This window comes from Myiozetetes cayanensis, unplaced genomic scaffold, assembly GCF_022539395.1.
Source record: "Myiozetetes cayanensis isolate MyiCay16 unplaced genomic scaffold, myiCay2020 scf1, whole genome shotgun sequence".
In the NCBI taxonomy this organism is placed as follows: domain Eukaryota; kingdom Metazoa; phylum Chordata; class Aves; order Passeriformes; family Tyrannidae; genus Myiozetetes; species Myiozetetes cayanensis.
In genome coordinates, this window is record NW_026086604.1 from 48,020,329 (window position 1) to 48,035,071 (window position 14,743).

The following is a 14,743-nucleotide window of genomic DNA, read 5'->3' on the forward strand; positions in this document are numbered from 1 at the left end:
ATTAGATATAGGTGTGATAACAGATTCATGTTTTCCTGTTCCTCTAATCTTTTGGGATGGTACTTATTAAATTTGAGACTCCTTTGAAGACCCTGAAGGAGTTTTTTTCAGTTATACTTTATTCTCTTACACCCAAACCTTCTTGCAATTCCCAGACCAGACCTTGAATTTATTCAGACAGTAGTACATTTAACACTTCAATTTAGAGAGAAGTCAAATTCAGATGTGGTGTACTACAGGCATTCCACACTGCAGTTTATGTGGAGGTTACCAAACACACCAGAAGATCACTCTACCTCATCAGAGAAATGACACTGGAACTTTCTCAGTGACACAACAGATTGCAACAACACTTCTTTACCAGAATGGGCTTTACTACATTTCATGTTCATTAAAAAATGGCCCAACCTGAAGGATTCTGTAAAGATTTGGAAGATATTGTTTTGCAATTTTGTTTGTTTCCTTGAGGAAACGCCCAGTCAGAGCCTACCAAAACTCATGCATTGCTTGCATGGAGGAAATGTACAAGTCACCTTTCAAATGTTCAGCGATAAAAGTGAAAGCATTCAGCAACTATCTGAGAGTTTACCTTAGGGGTTGAACACTTTTTTCATCATCTGAGCTGATTTCCATTTCGAAAATCTCTTCAGTCCCAGTAGAGGAGATCTGATCTTCTTTCCTGCTATCTTGTTTGTATTTCTTTCTTCTTCTTTTTTTCTTTTTCACAGAACCTGGTGTGAATACAGTCTCTGTTTCCGCAGAGTGTAGAATTTCTGAGTTTGCACATGTCCTCTCATTTTCAACTGATTTCAAATGATTGTCAGTGTCTTTAAAAAACTGGTCTTCAGTGGGTATTGGAGATGTTGCCAAATATGCAGGAACCTTTTCCTTTAAAAAAAAAAAAAAAAGAAGAATAGGGTATTTTTTTACTTTGTTCTGTGCACACAGGATAGTTGTCAGCTACAGAGTAATGCTTGTGTCTATATTTGGACACAAAATCATACAGCAGTCCAATGGTATGAAGCTGAAATCCTGAAAGGAATCAAGTTCACTACAGTGATTACAAAAAGTTCAGAAAAATGCATATTAGTATTCTTACAGTATCAGACATAAACAACTGATTTTGCCAGCAAAGCAAATATCCAGTCAGTGGAATGTTTTTGAAATTATCTGCCCCTGAGCACACCAGTTCCATGCTTAGCAAATGTGTTAATAAAAAAAGGCTAATTAAATCCACTGCTGTTTATTTTGAAACAGATTGTTAGAAAGGTGTAGGTTGAAAGGGACATCTGGAGATCATCTGGTCCAATGTACTGCTGAAAGTAGAGCCTCAGGTTAGGTTATCCAGGACTTTGTAAAGCCAAAGTTCAAGTATTTCCAGTGAGGGAGAGTCTATCACTTCTTAAGACAACTACTCCTGTGTTATATTGTTCTCAATCTCAGTGAAGGATTTTTCTTATACCCATCTGGAATTTTCTACTTATGCCCTTTGCTCCACCTTATTACTAGGCATCCTTGTGAAGAGAGCCTCTGTCTGCTCTTTAACTATCTTGCAGGTAGTGCAAGACTGCAGTTAGATCCCCCTGAGTCTTCCCTAGGCTCAACACAACCAGTTACAGCAACCTTTGTTTCTATATCAATTTCTCCAACCCTCTGATCAACTTGGTTCTACACTGGGACCCCTCCAATTTTCCACATCTCTCCTGAACTGGGGAGACCAGGACTGTGTTCCAGATTTGGTCTAACATACACTAAGCTGAGCAGGACACCCCCATCTGCTGGCTGTGCTCTTGCTGATGCAGCCTGGGACATATTTGCCTTCACTGCTTCCAAGACACACTGCCAGCCAGGTGATACAGAGGTGCATTTCATCCAGTCAGACCCCAGCCTGTACTGCTGTGCAGGATTCTTCCAACCCATATGCAAGACTTCACATGTATCTTGGTTAAATCTTGTGAATCTTGTTGGTCCAATCTCACAGTCTGCTAAGTTGGTTCTATGTGATGGCTCTTATTTCTGACCGGTCTACATCTCCTCCCAGTTCAGTGTTACCCACAAAATTGGTGAAAGTGTATTCAGTTTTGTCATCCATGTCAGGCACTATTTATGTAAAGTATCATTCAAAGAGAAAAACTCAGCTATAATGTACTCAGGTTAAAACCAACATACAACCAACCAACCTTCAACTAATTACAACCCTTGTGAAGGAAAAGCTTTAGCTTTAGGTTTGTTTGCATCATAACAAGAAACTTAAAAGGCATTGACATCTAGACTGAAACAAACACACTGTGAAGGGACAAAGTAGAACAAAAGTAGAAGAGAATGGAATTTGCATAGAGAAGAGAGAAAGTTATGGAACTCAATTTCATGGTCTAGAATAGAAGTAATTACAAGATGCCTGTTACTTTACAGGACTCTTATGCAGAAGCTTAGTCAGGAACTACACTGTGATCAGAAACAGCCAGAGCACTGCTAATAGTTTTGATGTGTTCAAAGCCTGACCTGTTGTTATTTAATATTAAATTCAATTTTTCCATTGAGTTAAGAATTACAGACCCAATTTTGTTCCACTGGTTGTACCATGAAGTGAGAACAAAACACAGCTTTATACAGCACTGATGACACACAGACTTTTCATTGTGAAAAACCTCCAAAAAAACGATAGCACCTAAAATGAATCCTCAGGAAAAGTTAAAAGAAAACTGGCTGAGAAACACTGTGCTGGGGGCAAAGGCAGTGGTTATCACCCTGGCTTTCTGAAAGGTATAAGACTGATCAGTTCCCACCAATGTCTGACAGCCTACATCTATAAAAATCTGCTTTCAGTTTTTATTTTAATCATGGTGTATGCTAAAACAGAACCCAACCTTCCTTTTGCTTAAATGTTATAAATCCCTACCCCAAGTTATCATTTTGGGTCTTAATGCTTATTTTCTCCTTCCACTTTAAATTATATTTAACTCCTTTCAATATGAGAGATTCCTCTGATCCCTCACAGTAAACAAATAGCACCCTAAACTCAAAAGTGGATCAAGTTCATTTCCTTGAAAAGTCTGACTCCTAATAACAACAGGAAGTTAACACTTCATCTTTAACTTCACTGACACATTTTCCGCCCCCCCCCTTCTAACTGACTACATTCATTAAACCTTTTGGAGCTTTGTATTTAGAACTTCTTTCCTTCAGTCTTGCTGAAAAATGCCAACAGATTCAAAAGTGATGAAAAGCAATGCTCAGGACTGACCAATACTGTGATTACATAGTTCCTATATCCTTAGGAAATCAGACTGAAAATAAACCCATTATTCCTGGTTTTCAGAGGCTCATTAGCTTCCCGTTGCAATAGGCTCTTGGGAAATTAATTACTGTATAATAATACAAGAGGAATTCTCAAGTCAAAGTTGTTATTGCTAAATGGTGATAAAAAAAGGGCAAAAACTTGTAATACAAATGAAAAATATGTCAAAAAATAGACTACCTTTATTAGCAGAGACCAGTAGCACCAGCTATAAGAACTTAAGGCAAAAATTATTGTAAGACACTGCAATCAGAATAACTTCAGTCAATAAGAATGAATAAACTAAAACAAAATAAAAAAATTCAACACATCTTTCGAAAAATGCTCTAATAAAAATAATTCGTTACATTATTATTACTGGTAGCAAAATTGTACAAACCATCAAACATCTTGGCAGCAAATGAAAATTATGTTAAATTCAGTCACAGAATATCTAGATTTCATAGAAGATATAACATTGACAACACTGAATTAAGCATTTTCAACACATTACTTAGTAATAATACTGCATGGTAGTCATCAAGCACAAAGCCCTTACATTTTCCTCCTCCGTCTCTTGTACAAAGAAAGCTTCTCCATTGTCACCCAGTTTCATATGAAGGTCAACAGCATCACCATTAATTTCTATATCAATCTGTGGAAAGAGAATTTATTGTAAATAATTCATCACGGGGAAAGCACTGACCTCATGGCCCACTTAGCTCTCAGAGTAAACTTTGCTCCATTATATAATCATGCCTCTCCTCTCTCTGCTTTCTAAAATAAGTCTGTCATAAAAATGGTCTTTAGTTTATTCACCTGCAAAATACACCATGCTCCTAGCAGACAGCTCTAACACCTAACAAGAAAAATAAGTAAAAAATTAAAAACACATAAGGACAGAATCTGTTCAAGTAATTTGGGTAGCTAGAAGCATAAATAATAATCATTGATATAGTCTTTATTTCATGGAAGCATGACTGAGGTTGTTCATACATTTAAATCTCAGTCTGAACTGGGGCCTGGTATGAATCTGAATCCTGAATACCAACAGTTCCACCTGGAAGCCTCCTGGAGGCAGGCTTTGTTTGAAGCTGATAGAGACTTTCCACTTCTGCAGCTCAGTTAATGTTCCAGATATTCCCACTCATAAGTTAATGGGGATATGAAAGAGGACCACAACCCTTCTGCAACCATACTACTTTTGTCAGAGAAGAATGTTTTTATTATCCTAAAAAGGTACTGTACTTAGATTACATTGCACAGGTGGGAGAGATTATTCCTCACCACATGTATAACACAAAAGAAAAAACAAATGTCTTTTTAAAACCAATGTACAACTATTTTACTTTCTCCTTTTTATGAAATCTTGGTTATCCTGGTAAGTTCCATTGCAAATTTTTCCAAAACAAATGTGTTCAATTTTCAGATAAAAATTACCTTATTTTCTTCTGTAAATCTGCTTATCTAATGGTATCTGCATATCTGCATTTAGCCTACCTAATTAAAAATAATGTAATACATGCCAGGTAGAAACACAATGGACTTGCCTCACTGCAGCAAATGCCAATGACATTTCAGGTTATGCATAATTTAGAAAAAAAGGAGACCAAGTTAAAGACTGTTATTGCTATGAGATATCCAACATATACACTACTCAAGTTCTAATTTCCTAACAATACATAAAAAGAAATTATACCCCAAGCCAATTCATACTGTGATATGAATATTGTGATGTGAATTCATGTTAATAGTCAATTACCATGACAGGAAATGGACAGTCAAAACCAAAAGGGAACTAATTTTAAGATTAGCATCTGGACTGGCAAGAAAAAAACCAAAACATACCACCACAGTGCTATGAAAGACAGTATCCATGTATCCTAATCTGCTCCACTATTCTCCCATTTATAAAAATAAAGCCATTAGTCAAGGGAACCAAGTAATGGGAGATGGTAAATAATAGGTAAATAACCAAATATGCATGGGGATTATACCCAAATTCTTAAGATAACTGCTTTTCTTTTTTGCCCAAAAGAACTGAATGGTTTTGATTTGAAAATTAAATTTATTTCACTACTGGACACTGTTTATTCTTAAAATATTTTCTTGAATTTCCAATTCAGCATCATGAGTTTAAAACAAACCCCTTTTTTTTATGTTGATTTAGACAAACATCTCTGCTTTCAGCACCTATACCTCATGCTGCTTTCTAGAGACCAATATATGTCTTAAGTTGAAGTACAGGTATGCATACTTTGTGCTCCTGTACATCTTAAGACTACCTATTGATGTTGGCCTCGTAATATGCCAGAGAAAAATGCATACACAGTGCAAGAACAATCATTCAACTGACTATTGAGAGAACTGTATGAATGGTAACTCAAAGGATGGAGGGAGCCAGAAGCAGCAGTCATCCACACAAGCAAATCTTGAGAACTGCACTGAAAATCAAGTACAGCATGTACCAAAAGTAGATGTTGCAACTATCCAACAGCTTTTTAGAGGTATCCAGAAGGAAATCCTCTCAAATTCGGTTCAGCTACTCAAAAGTGTAATTAAAGACATTTAACAAACTCAAGTTTCAGACCACTTATGTTGTAAGGGTATCTCTCTTGCTGAGACACCAGAAAAAGTACAGCTACACTGCCTCTTGAAACACCACCTTGTTGAAAACTGTAATATAATCTGTTACAGAACCGTTAGGGAAAATCAATTCTTTGTCATCAGCGTGCTCATTAAGAAAAACACTAGCAAGAGGGAATCAATCAAAAATTAAACACAAAACTTTATACTAGCCTGTGTTACTATGATAAACGTACAACTTTAATGCATGTAACTCCCAGTATTGACCATTAACAAAAAACCCCACACTTTATTTTCCTTTTGCAACCAAAATATAAAGATGGGGGTAGCCTCCTGCAGTGGTCATTAACTACTTTTAAAAAGCAGCATATAATTCTGCAGTTTTATATTCTGTTCAAATCAATCCACGTTTTGGTAGCACACCCACACGCCACACTGCCATACACAGTATTCTCTACTGACCAGTAAAGCTCCCCCACAACAGGTCCATTTTCCCATCAAATTTACAACCCAATCCAACCCACTCCCTGATTAACAAAGCCTATGGGAAAGGGATGGCAGGACAATCTGCTTGAGTAGTGCCACCATCTCAAGCTGGTTGGACAGTAAATTGTACCAGGTTCTTTTACAAACATGTCCACAGGAATGAAGTTTCAGTGCCCTTTTTTATTTGCTTGTGGATATTAATAACTGCATTTTCTACTGCATATCAGCCTTGAACAGAGCTAACAAGGAGTAATATTTACGATGGGTCACCAACACTTAACATATGCTCTATGTGTCCCTTAGACATTCCAAAAAGAATTGCTTACATCAGGAATTAGTTAAATAGCATTAAGCATTTCTTTCCCAGCATATTTAAATAAGTAAATAAATAGCTTCGTGTAAACAGTTTAAGGCTGTGAAGTCTATATGTTTGTATTAGTCTTTCTGCAAAGCTCCAGAGTTGTCAAAGCTTTTCTTTCACAGTATTTTTTGCAGAGTCCTTGGATTAGCACAAGTTCTGTTCTGCATTCCAAAACTACCACTCTGTACAGAATATATGAGCAACTGCTCTGTACTAAATTGGTCTTCTAACTTGGAATGTTGGGAGGAGGGAAAGGAAGGAAGAGGGGAAAAAAAGAGAACGCACTGGTATGCAAAACTTTGTTTGGGCCCACTTTCTGAACTTACCACTTTTTCTTTAGAGCGCAAAACACCAAGCTTCCCAAATCGGACATGGAAAGGAGAACACTGGTATGTGCCATCCTGTTGCCGGACCACAATGACATCAATGCATCCTGAAAGGGTTGCCTGATTAATGCCTTTGTACAGCTCCTTCACAGTAACCAGGACTTGCCCTGCAAGCTGTCCTACGTAGTTCATAGTCTGAGACTATGGAAGAAAAAGAAAAAAATAAGTAAACTTAAAACACATTAAAATTTTTTTGAAATCAATTAAAAAAACTCCATTTAAATAGATGTGCAATGTCATTTTTCAATTACTTTATCTGTAACAAACTTTACACGAATTCTTTGTCTTCAACAATCAACAAACTTTGAGTTAATTCTCTTATTAGCAAAAGTCTCCAGAGTTATAAAACTTATTTTTAATAGTTTATCAACTTGAATCTATGATTAATTAAACATTTTAAACAAAATTTTGAACCATGTCATTTTCAAACCTCAAAGATTAGAGCTAAGTATTGCTCAATAACTCAAATAAGCTAAAAAGAAAAATTCTTTCTCTGAGGACTGCCTATTTAATACAACTGATCCTTTATTGAAAATGGAGGTAAATGTACACAAGGATGTGAAAAAATCTTAGAAGTCAGGAAAACTTAGGTAGAGCATACTGCATGAAACTCTTCCTTTACAGCTCTGTATTTTAAAAATGGCTGAGTCACCTTGGAGAAATTATTAAAATATAGAATGGGAGAGAGGAAATATACATATTAACAAGATTAGGCTATAGTCAAACAGGATAAACAAGAGCACAAAATCATTTATTGAATATTCTGATTAATCCATAAGAAATACTTCAGTAAATGAATGAATTCTGAATGAGTGCAGGTTTTTCAGACTAAGAATACAATGTAAACTATGACTGCCAGTAAGTAAGGAAACGTACAAAGATTTCTCAGAACATCAGTTTTAATAAAAGAGGAGGGAAAATTGTGAAAATGTTCTAATCAAAACCTGAGTGCAACCCTTTCTCGTTCTACCATCTTCTGCCTCTCACCCAAAAAGACTGCTACAAGCTTATTTCAAAAACTTCCAAACAACCCCATGCCTGTGAAGTTAAGGATATTATTTGGGAGAACATAGAGCAACTGCCAACAAGCAAGACACAAAATGCTGAACACGTATCAAGACTTAAATTGTAAAAAGTCTATTTTGGGATAATATTTCTAGGAAAAAAAAATAGACAAAGAAACTCACTGTAGACATGCTATTCTATTTTTATTAGTCTTTGAACACCGCTTAGGATTTTTCCTAATGCCTCTAAACAAAATTGTACTGTATTACAAGAGTTCTTCCTACTGACATACTGCTTTCATTATGTAGGTAATTAATCAATTATTTCTGTTCTGAGCCTTCAGAGTCTTTCTTACAGTAAAGTAGGGTATTTTGCATTCACTCAAAAGGATGCTACTTTTGTGGCATCTAACAGTACCAATATGATTGTAAACATGCAAGAAATCTAAAACTACTTTCATACACTTAGAGCAGCTACAGAAATATTTTTCTCCATCTCAGGCTCCTCATACATTACCCAGTCATATTTATATATTTGAAAAAAAAAATTCCTTCCTCTTCACAAGACTTACAAAGGAAGGTGAGGGTCTTCCAATACAGATTTAAAACTGTTTTAAAACTATCCACAGAATTACTATGCTAGGTAACATGCTAGAGAATTTTTCTCCCACAGGTTTTGTACAATAGGGTTAATGAAGATAAAAAGAACAGACTGCCATTGAGTGACTAATGAGATTAGCAGGATGGATTCTCTATCGACATTAGTCATTAATTCAATTTCATCTCTAAGTAGCTTCTTGTACAACTATAAAATTGACTGCTTGCTAGTGAAGTAATAGCTCACTTGCTAAAAAAGGAAGGTCTTACTTCAACCTTTCCTCATCTGCCCCTTTTAATGAGCTGACTTTAACTCACTAACATAACTGGTAGAAGTCTACCTTTTTGTTGTTGCTGTTGCTGTTTGTTTCAGTGGGTTAATAAGATAGATTAGCTCACAAAGAAGAACATGACTAACACCAGAGTCATGAAGCACAGAGCAGCACCGCAAAGCTAGGAAAAAAAAGGGAGGCTGAGGCAGGGGACTGAACATCTTCCTTCTGATGAGAAAGGTATTTGCTGCATCTATGAAACTGTAACCCAAGACAGAGAGGTAGCAATATCTCTATTTTACTGTTTAAGCAATTAATCTTCCCCCCAAATGACAGTCATCTTTAATCTCTAACACACTGTCATTAATCACTCATGGCTACATCTTGGCCTCTTCCAAGAGCGATCTATAGTATTACCTTACAAAGAAAAGTTGATTTCATGTCACCCAGGAGACTGAATTTGTTAAAAGAAATGTTTGACACAATCAGGAATAGAAGTCCTTAATAGAATCCATAGATTTCATTTCAATGAACAGGATTTGAGAAGTGGACATTAGCAAGGAATTCTCTATGATTTAAGTAGTGACTTTTTAAAAGCTCTTAATTTCACACCATCTGCCAAGAACTGAGTTCAGATGACAAATAATCTAGTTTTTTTCTCACATGTATGCTAACTGATCTTGTCTAACTACAGAAGATGACCAAAAAAACTACACAAGACCAAAGTATTCAGCCATTTTACATATCTTCTTGCTTTCCTGTAGTAAGAATATCCTGTAGCAATATTACCTCTTCTGCAGTATCAGTTACATTTCTGTAGCTCACAGCACAGCCACTTTTATGATCATATATAAACAGAATAACCTCTCACATGTGAAAGTTCATAACTTTTTCACTCTTACATATGCAAAAGTTATGAACTTTTGAACCGACTGAGTACTACAAACATTTCTTATTAGGAAATAAGCTTTCTATGATCCAAGTCTTAATGCAACTGTTGTTTTGTACATTGTCAGTAAACAAAATTGTAGATAAAGGTAATAAACTATTCTACATTATTGCTTATCAGGTTGCAGTTCAGCTTTTAACATAATGGTTCACTTTGCAAGATAAACATGTTATATAAGAAGGTTCAAACTGTAACAAGAAAATGATCCAATAGAAATGAAGCGTCACTACATACCTGAGAAACATTCGATTTTATCTCAAATGCCAACAGAGCTCCAGCTGGGAGATTTTAAAATTTGGGGGTTAGGATTTGGTTTGGGTTTTGTTTGGGTTTGTTTTTCTTAAATTTTACTGTATATTGTGGGAAAAGTTGTCAGCAGTACTGAATCTGACTTTAGAGAGGAACAATGTAAAGTGTTATTGTGTTAATTCTTGGAAATGCAATAGAAATAGCCTGATCACAGAATAACTAGTAAGGCAAAGTGTTTCCTTGATAACACTATTTATTTCATGTTTAATAAACATTTCTTAAATGTTCCCTTGAAAGCAGGGAACAGTATGCCTTCATAACTTGCTGTAAGAACCTAAAAAGCATGTTGATTTCCAGCTCTGAAATTCAAGACGGAAGCCTGAAGGAAAAGACAAGTTAAGAGAGGGCAATGCAGTAGTATTTCACAATACTGTTTAGCTTTTAAGTTTTATTTCTTTTGGCTTCCAGAGTCTATATGCTGCCTGATGCAGTCAAATTCAGAACTCTGAATAAAAGCTAAAGTCAATGCAGCTCACTACTACTTATTCTTTTCCAATAGCAAATTAAAAGGCTATGAATACCAGAGGTCTCAAAGCATAAAAACACTCTTTGTGACTTCTGAGGCTCCAGAGAGATTGTTTTTTTAAATGTTTATCCAATACTACCTTTGTTTGCAAAAATTCTAATAGCTGAATTTGTTAATACTACTAAGCTAAGTGTAGCTGTAATTGAAATGGGGAAAGGAATCTCTCTGTCATATCATAAAAATATTTTTTTTCTGGCAAGAAGCCATTACACTGCAAAAGACAGAAACTGAAACTGTTTTGGTTTTTTGTCTTCTTTTTTTGAGAGCATAAAACTAAATGCAAAATAAGAAAATATCTACTTCAGAAGTTCAATAACTAAAATTCTGTTCCTTCATCTGTAAAATACTCAAATCAGTTAAACTAAAATTAACCCTGCATATGCTGTTTGACTTCCTCATGTTACAGCAACAAGGAATAGAATGGCTCTCAGAAATTATGATTAAACAGTACTCCACCTCAGAGTAAGTATCTAACATGCCCAACATGACAGACAGCTGAATTTTCAAAACTCATTACCAGGAAATGCTTACATTAACAAAACCTGAGTGTGAGGTTTTGTGGATAGGAATCATATTTTTGTACCATTTACAAAGATGTCATTTTGGCTGCCCCAAGACCAACATGTTTTCCCGAACAATTTTTTAATGTTATTCAGTAATATCCATATACAGGGGCAAGATATAATCAAAAGCTTGTCCAAAATTTGTGTTTTCTGTGCATCTGGAATACTGCTGTAGTAATGGTAATCTGCATTTTTTGTTCTTTAAGCCAACATCTTTTATACAAGTGCATCCATATGAATATGAATACTACAAATCCCTAGTTCGACAACACAAAAAGAAAAATGCAAGTTACTCAAAGGTAAACTATCAGACTGCTCTACAGAGCTACAGTTTGAGAGGGCATGAATTTTAACAATCACTGGAAAAAAGTTATTTAAATGCAGATGTTATCTTACAAGAGAGAAGATATTCATACATTCCACTTATTTTGAGATACATTCAAGGGATTAAAACATAGTTTAATGCCACATGATGTACGCAGCAAAGAAGTATTTCTTTCAAGAGTTTAGGTAGAAAAACAAAATAAAATCCATGCACAGCAGTGGTTTACCTCAATTTATCTAATTTTGCCTATATTTGCATGTCTATAGATTTATGAGGCAGAAGCTTTCCTTAAGCATAGAAAATCTTTAGCAAGTGTTCTACTAGTTTCTATTTAATACCAAGAAAAGACTGGGGGGGAAAAATGACCCTCTCAAACAGGACCACTGTAGCATCAGGTCTACTCAACAAAAATCTCTTTGCTTCTAAGTAAAGATTTTAATTGGGGTTTTAGGATTTCTCCTAGTACCACACAGAGCACTCATGAAACAAAAATGGGAAACAAAGTAAGTCTGTTGAATGTCTAACTAAAGTCTTCCACTATACTATATATACTATTAAATATAGGTGGTCAATTTTAAAATTTTAAACTGTGCTACAGGAAATTACATACCCCTACTTAGCAATAAATCTATCACACTCACCAAGATTCCAGAAGGAACCTTTTCATGGGCAACAGCATCACTTCTATTGGAGTCATCTTCAACAACATCTTTTTCTGAGAAATACATCTCAGAAAACAGGGAACTAACTTTCCACAATACAGGTAAATGCAAAAATTACAGCCATAACAGAATGTCATAGCAGCATTTCTTCTCTCTCCACAGAAGCAGAAAAATTATGTAAATCTTCTGGTCTCTCAGAGAAAACGGCTTGATATCCTTTCCCACGCAATACTATGATTAAAAAGGAAGTGCTTCTTTAAGAAAGTTCACTTAGAAACTTCCTCACCAATAGGCTTTGCTTGAAATGTCACAGCCCCCTTGGGCGCTCTGAGATAAGTAATAACATGGGCAGACTTTGCCATATGTTTGCACTGATAGGTAATGATCTTGGTTTACATCATGTCACATGACTTCAGCTGAAGCTCCTCATGAAAACAGGGATTTAGTTAATGATTCTTAAGTAAAGTCTACAATAGCTCACTTGGAGACTTTTCACCCACCCACTGCTGTAAGTTCTACCACTGGTAGAACATTCAAAGTCCTAGTTCAGCCTGTGCGCACCTAATTCAAGACTGTCTCCTGTCTCTCCATGTGCTCCCTCTGCGTCACTGCAGCAGCCAGTCATGTCTGACACAACAAATTTGACAACATTTCAAGGTCTGGTGTCTGTGGGCTGTTTTCCCCCCCTTTTCAAAACTTCATTATATTAGTAAAGAGACAACTGAGCTGGTATCAAGTTTATACTTAGCCATAAAAAAAACAATGCACACCAAAATAAACTTCTTTTCCTGTGAAAATTTTCTTGCTTTCTTTAAACTGAATTGTTAACTCAGCATAATTTGAGCATGTGGACAATACATACAAGCTTTTTGTATAATTAGCTCTATGACTGAGAACAAGAATTAATTTTTGATCTGAGGAACTGTGAAATGTCATTCTCTAAATAATATAATGGATAGCTGAAATAACTGAGAAAGAGTAGTAGTGTAAGGAAACAATTCTGCCCCTGAATGGGAGAGACACTCTCTGAGGGCCATCAATATTCCCTCAACATAGGCACATTCTCATTACTCTAAACCCAAGCATCTCCTTCCCGCCTCCAGGGGGCTATGGAGTGTCTGCTCAGAACATTGCAGAGAATTACAAGTTGAAAAACTAATCTAGGACCCTATTACTAACTTCACTCTATCCTCCTCTAAGTAAATTCATGTATTAGACTCAGATGCAAGGACAATGAATCACATTATTGGATAAAACCAAAAGGTTTGTACGTTTCCAAAATAACTAATGAACTACACTCAAAGTCAAAACTAAATCAGTCTCGATGCTCCTAAATTGAGTCTTGAGATTGCTACATCTGCAGTAAGGTTGCAATAAACTGCTACAATCTCTGGGCCCTTTACCATACACCGAGTAAGCTCATATTTAACGAGGCTCTTTACAGGAAAAACTATTGGTTTGTTAGTAAACACAAGTATTTTCAAAGGATATTAAGAATTACTAGACACACTCAAATTTCCCCTGTGTGTTCATCATTCCTTCATCATGTGTGCTCCATTAAAACACTGTATAAAACACACAGTTACGAGCAAAATGGAAAGCAGATTTGTAAACCAGTGCTTCTTTTCAAACATTTTTCACCAACCTTTATGTTGGGGGTTTTTTTGTGTACAATTTTCTAAGATATCTATTCAATTTCCATATTTTTCAGTATTTCAGACTGACATCAATTTCCTCAAAGCTTCTAAACGTGTTTTAGAAAATAGAATACAGATAAAATTGTGGTCACTGCAGTAAGGTAAGATTTAGGCAGGAAATAAGCTTTGCACATTTAGTTAGTCTCTTTTATTTCTCAATATTATTAAGGTAAATAAAACATAACTCCTGCTGAGTTAGTTTAATTACTATATTATTTACTACAGTCATCATTCATGGCTAGGCTTCGCTAACGAAGATTTGAGAAGGGCTCTACCCACGCTTGCTACAATTTGCACAGGAAAATTAGCTTCAGTTTTGAAAAGCAAATACCTCAAATTTGGAAGTCTGGGAAGCAATCTTTTCCAAGCAAGCTTAAAGAAACTCTTTGGTGTAGGTAGATTTTACTGTGGTTTAGTCTCAGAAAGCACACAGGAGTTTTTCCAACAGCCTTATGCAAGTTAATACTGCTGACAAAGATCATTCACCATGCCATGGTCTTTTTTTGATCTGCTCTTTGTAATTCCACATATTTTATCCTGTTGCTCATTAGTCAAAATCCCTGATGGGAAATATGATTCCATTTTTAAAATATACTTTTCTATTTGATTGCATTTCATTTAGTTTTACAGTATTTTGGAAATGGGAGTATTTTTTTCAACTATGCAATAGAAAATTCAGGTCAGATTAGAAATTAAAAATACAGGGGGGTTTAGCATAGTTAGAGCTTGATTTTGCAGATTTT

At 35.7% G+C, this 14,743-nt stretch overlaps 1 protein-coding gene across 2 annotated transcripts in view; it reads right to left on the reverse strand.

Moving 5' to 3' along the window:
- Nucleotides 1-14,743, reverse strand: part of LPIN2 (lipin 2) — a 43,800-nt gene that overhangs the window by 22,335 nt on the left and 6,722 nt on the right. The window contains exons 1-4 of one of the 2 annotated variants that reach the window (XM_050321580.1): nucleotides 12,283-12,663; nucleotides 7,037-7,237; nucleotides 3,837-3,932; nucleotides 590-888 (exon numbers count right to left, since the gene is read on the reverse strand). In XM_050321580.1, the coding sequence (XP_050177537.1) occupies nucleotides 590-888; nucleotides 3,837-3,932; nucleotides 7,037-7,237; nucleotides 12,283-12,369 (683 nt within the window). In that variant the 5' untranslated portion in view covers nucleotides 12,370-12,663. Of the gene's footprint in view, nucleotides 1-589; nucleotides 889-3,836; nucleotides 3,933-7,036; nucleotides 7,238-12,282; nucleotides 12,664-14,743 lie in introns of those variants that run through there. The other variant, XM_050321591.1, reaches the window with a different exon arrangement.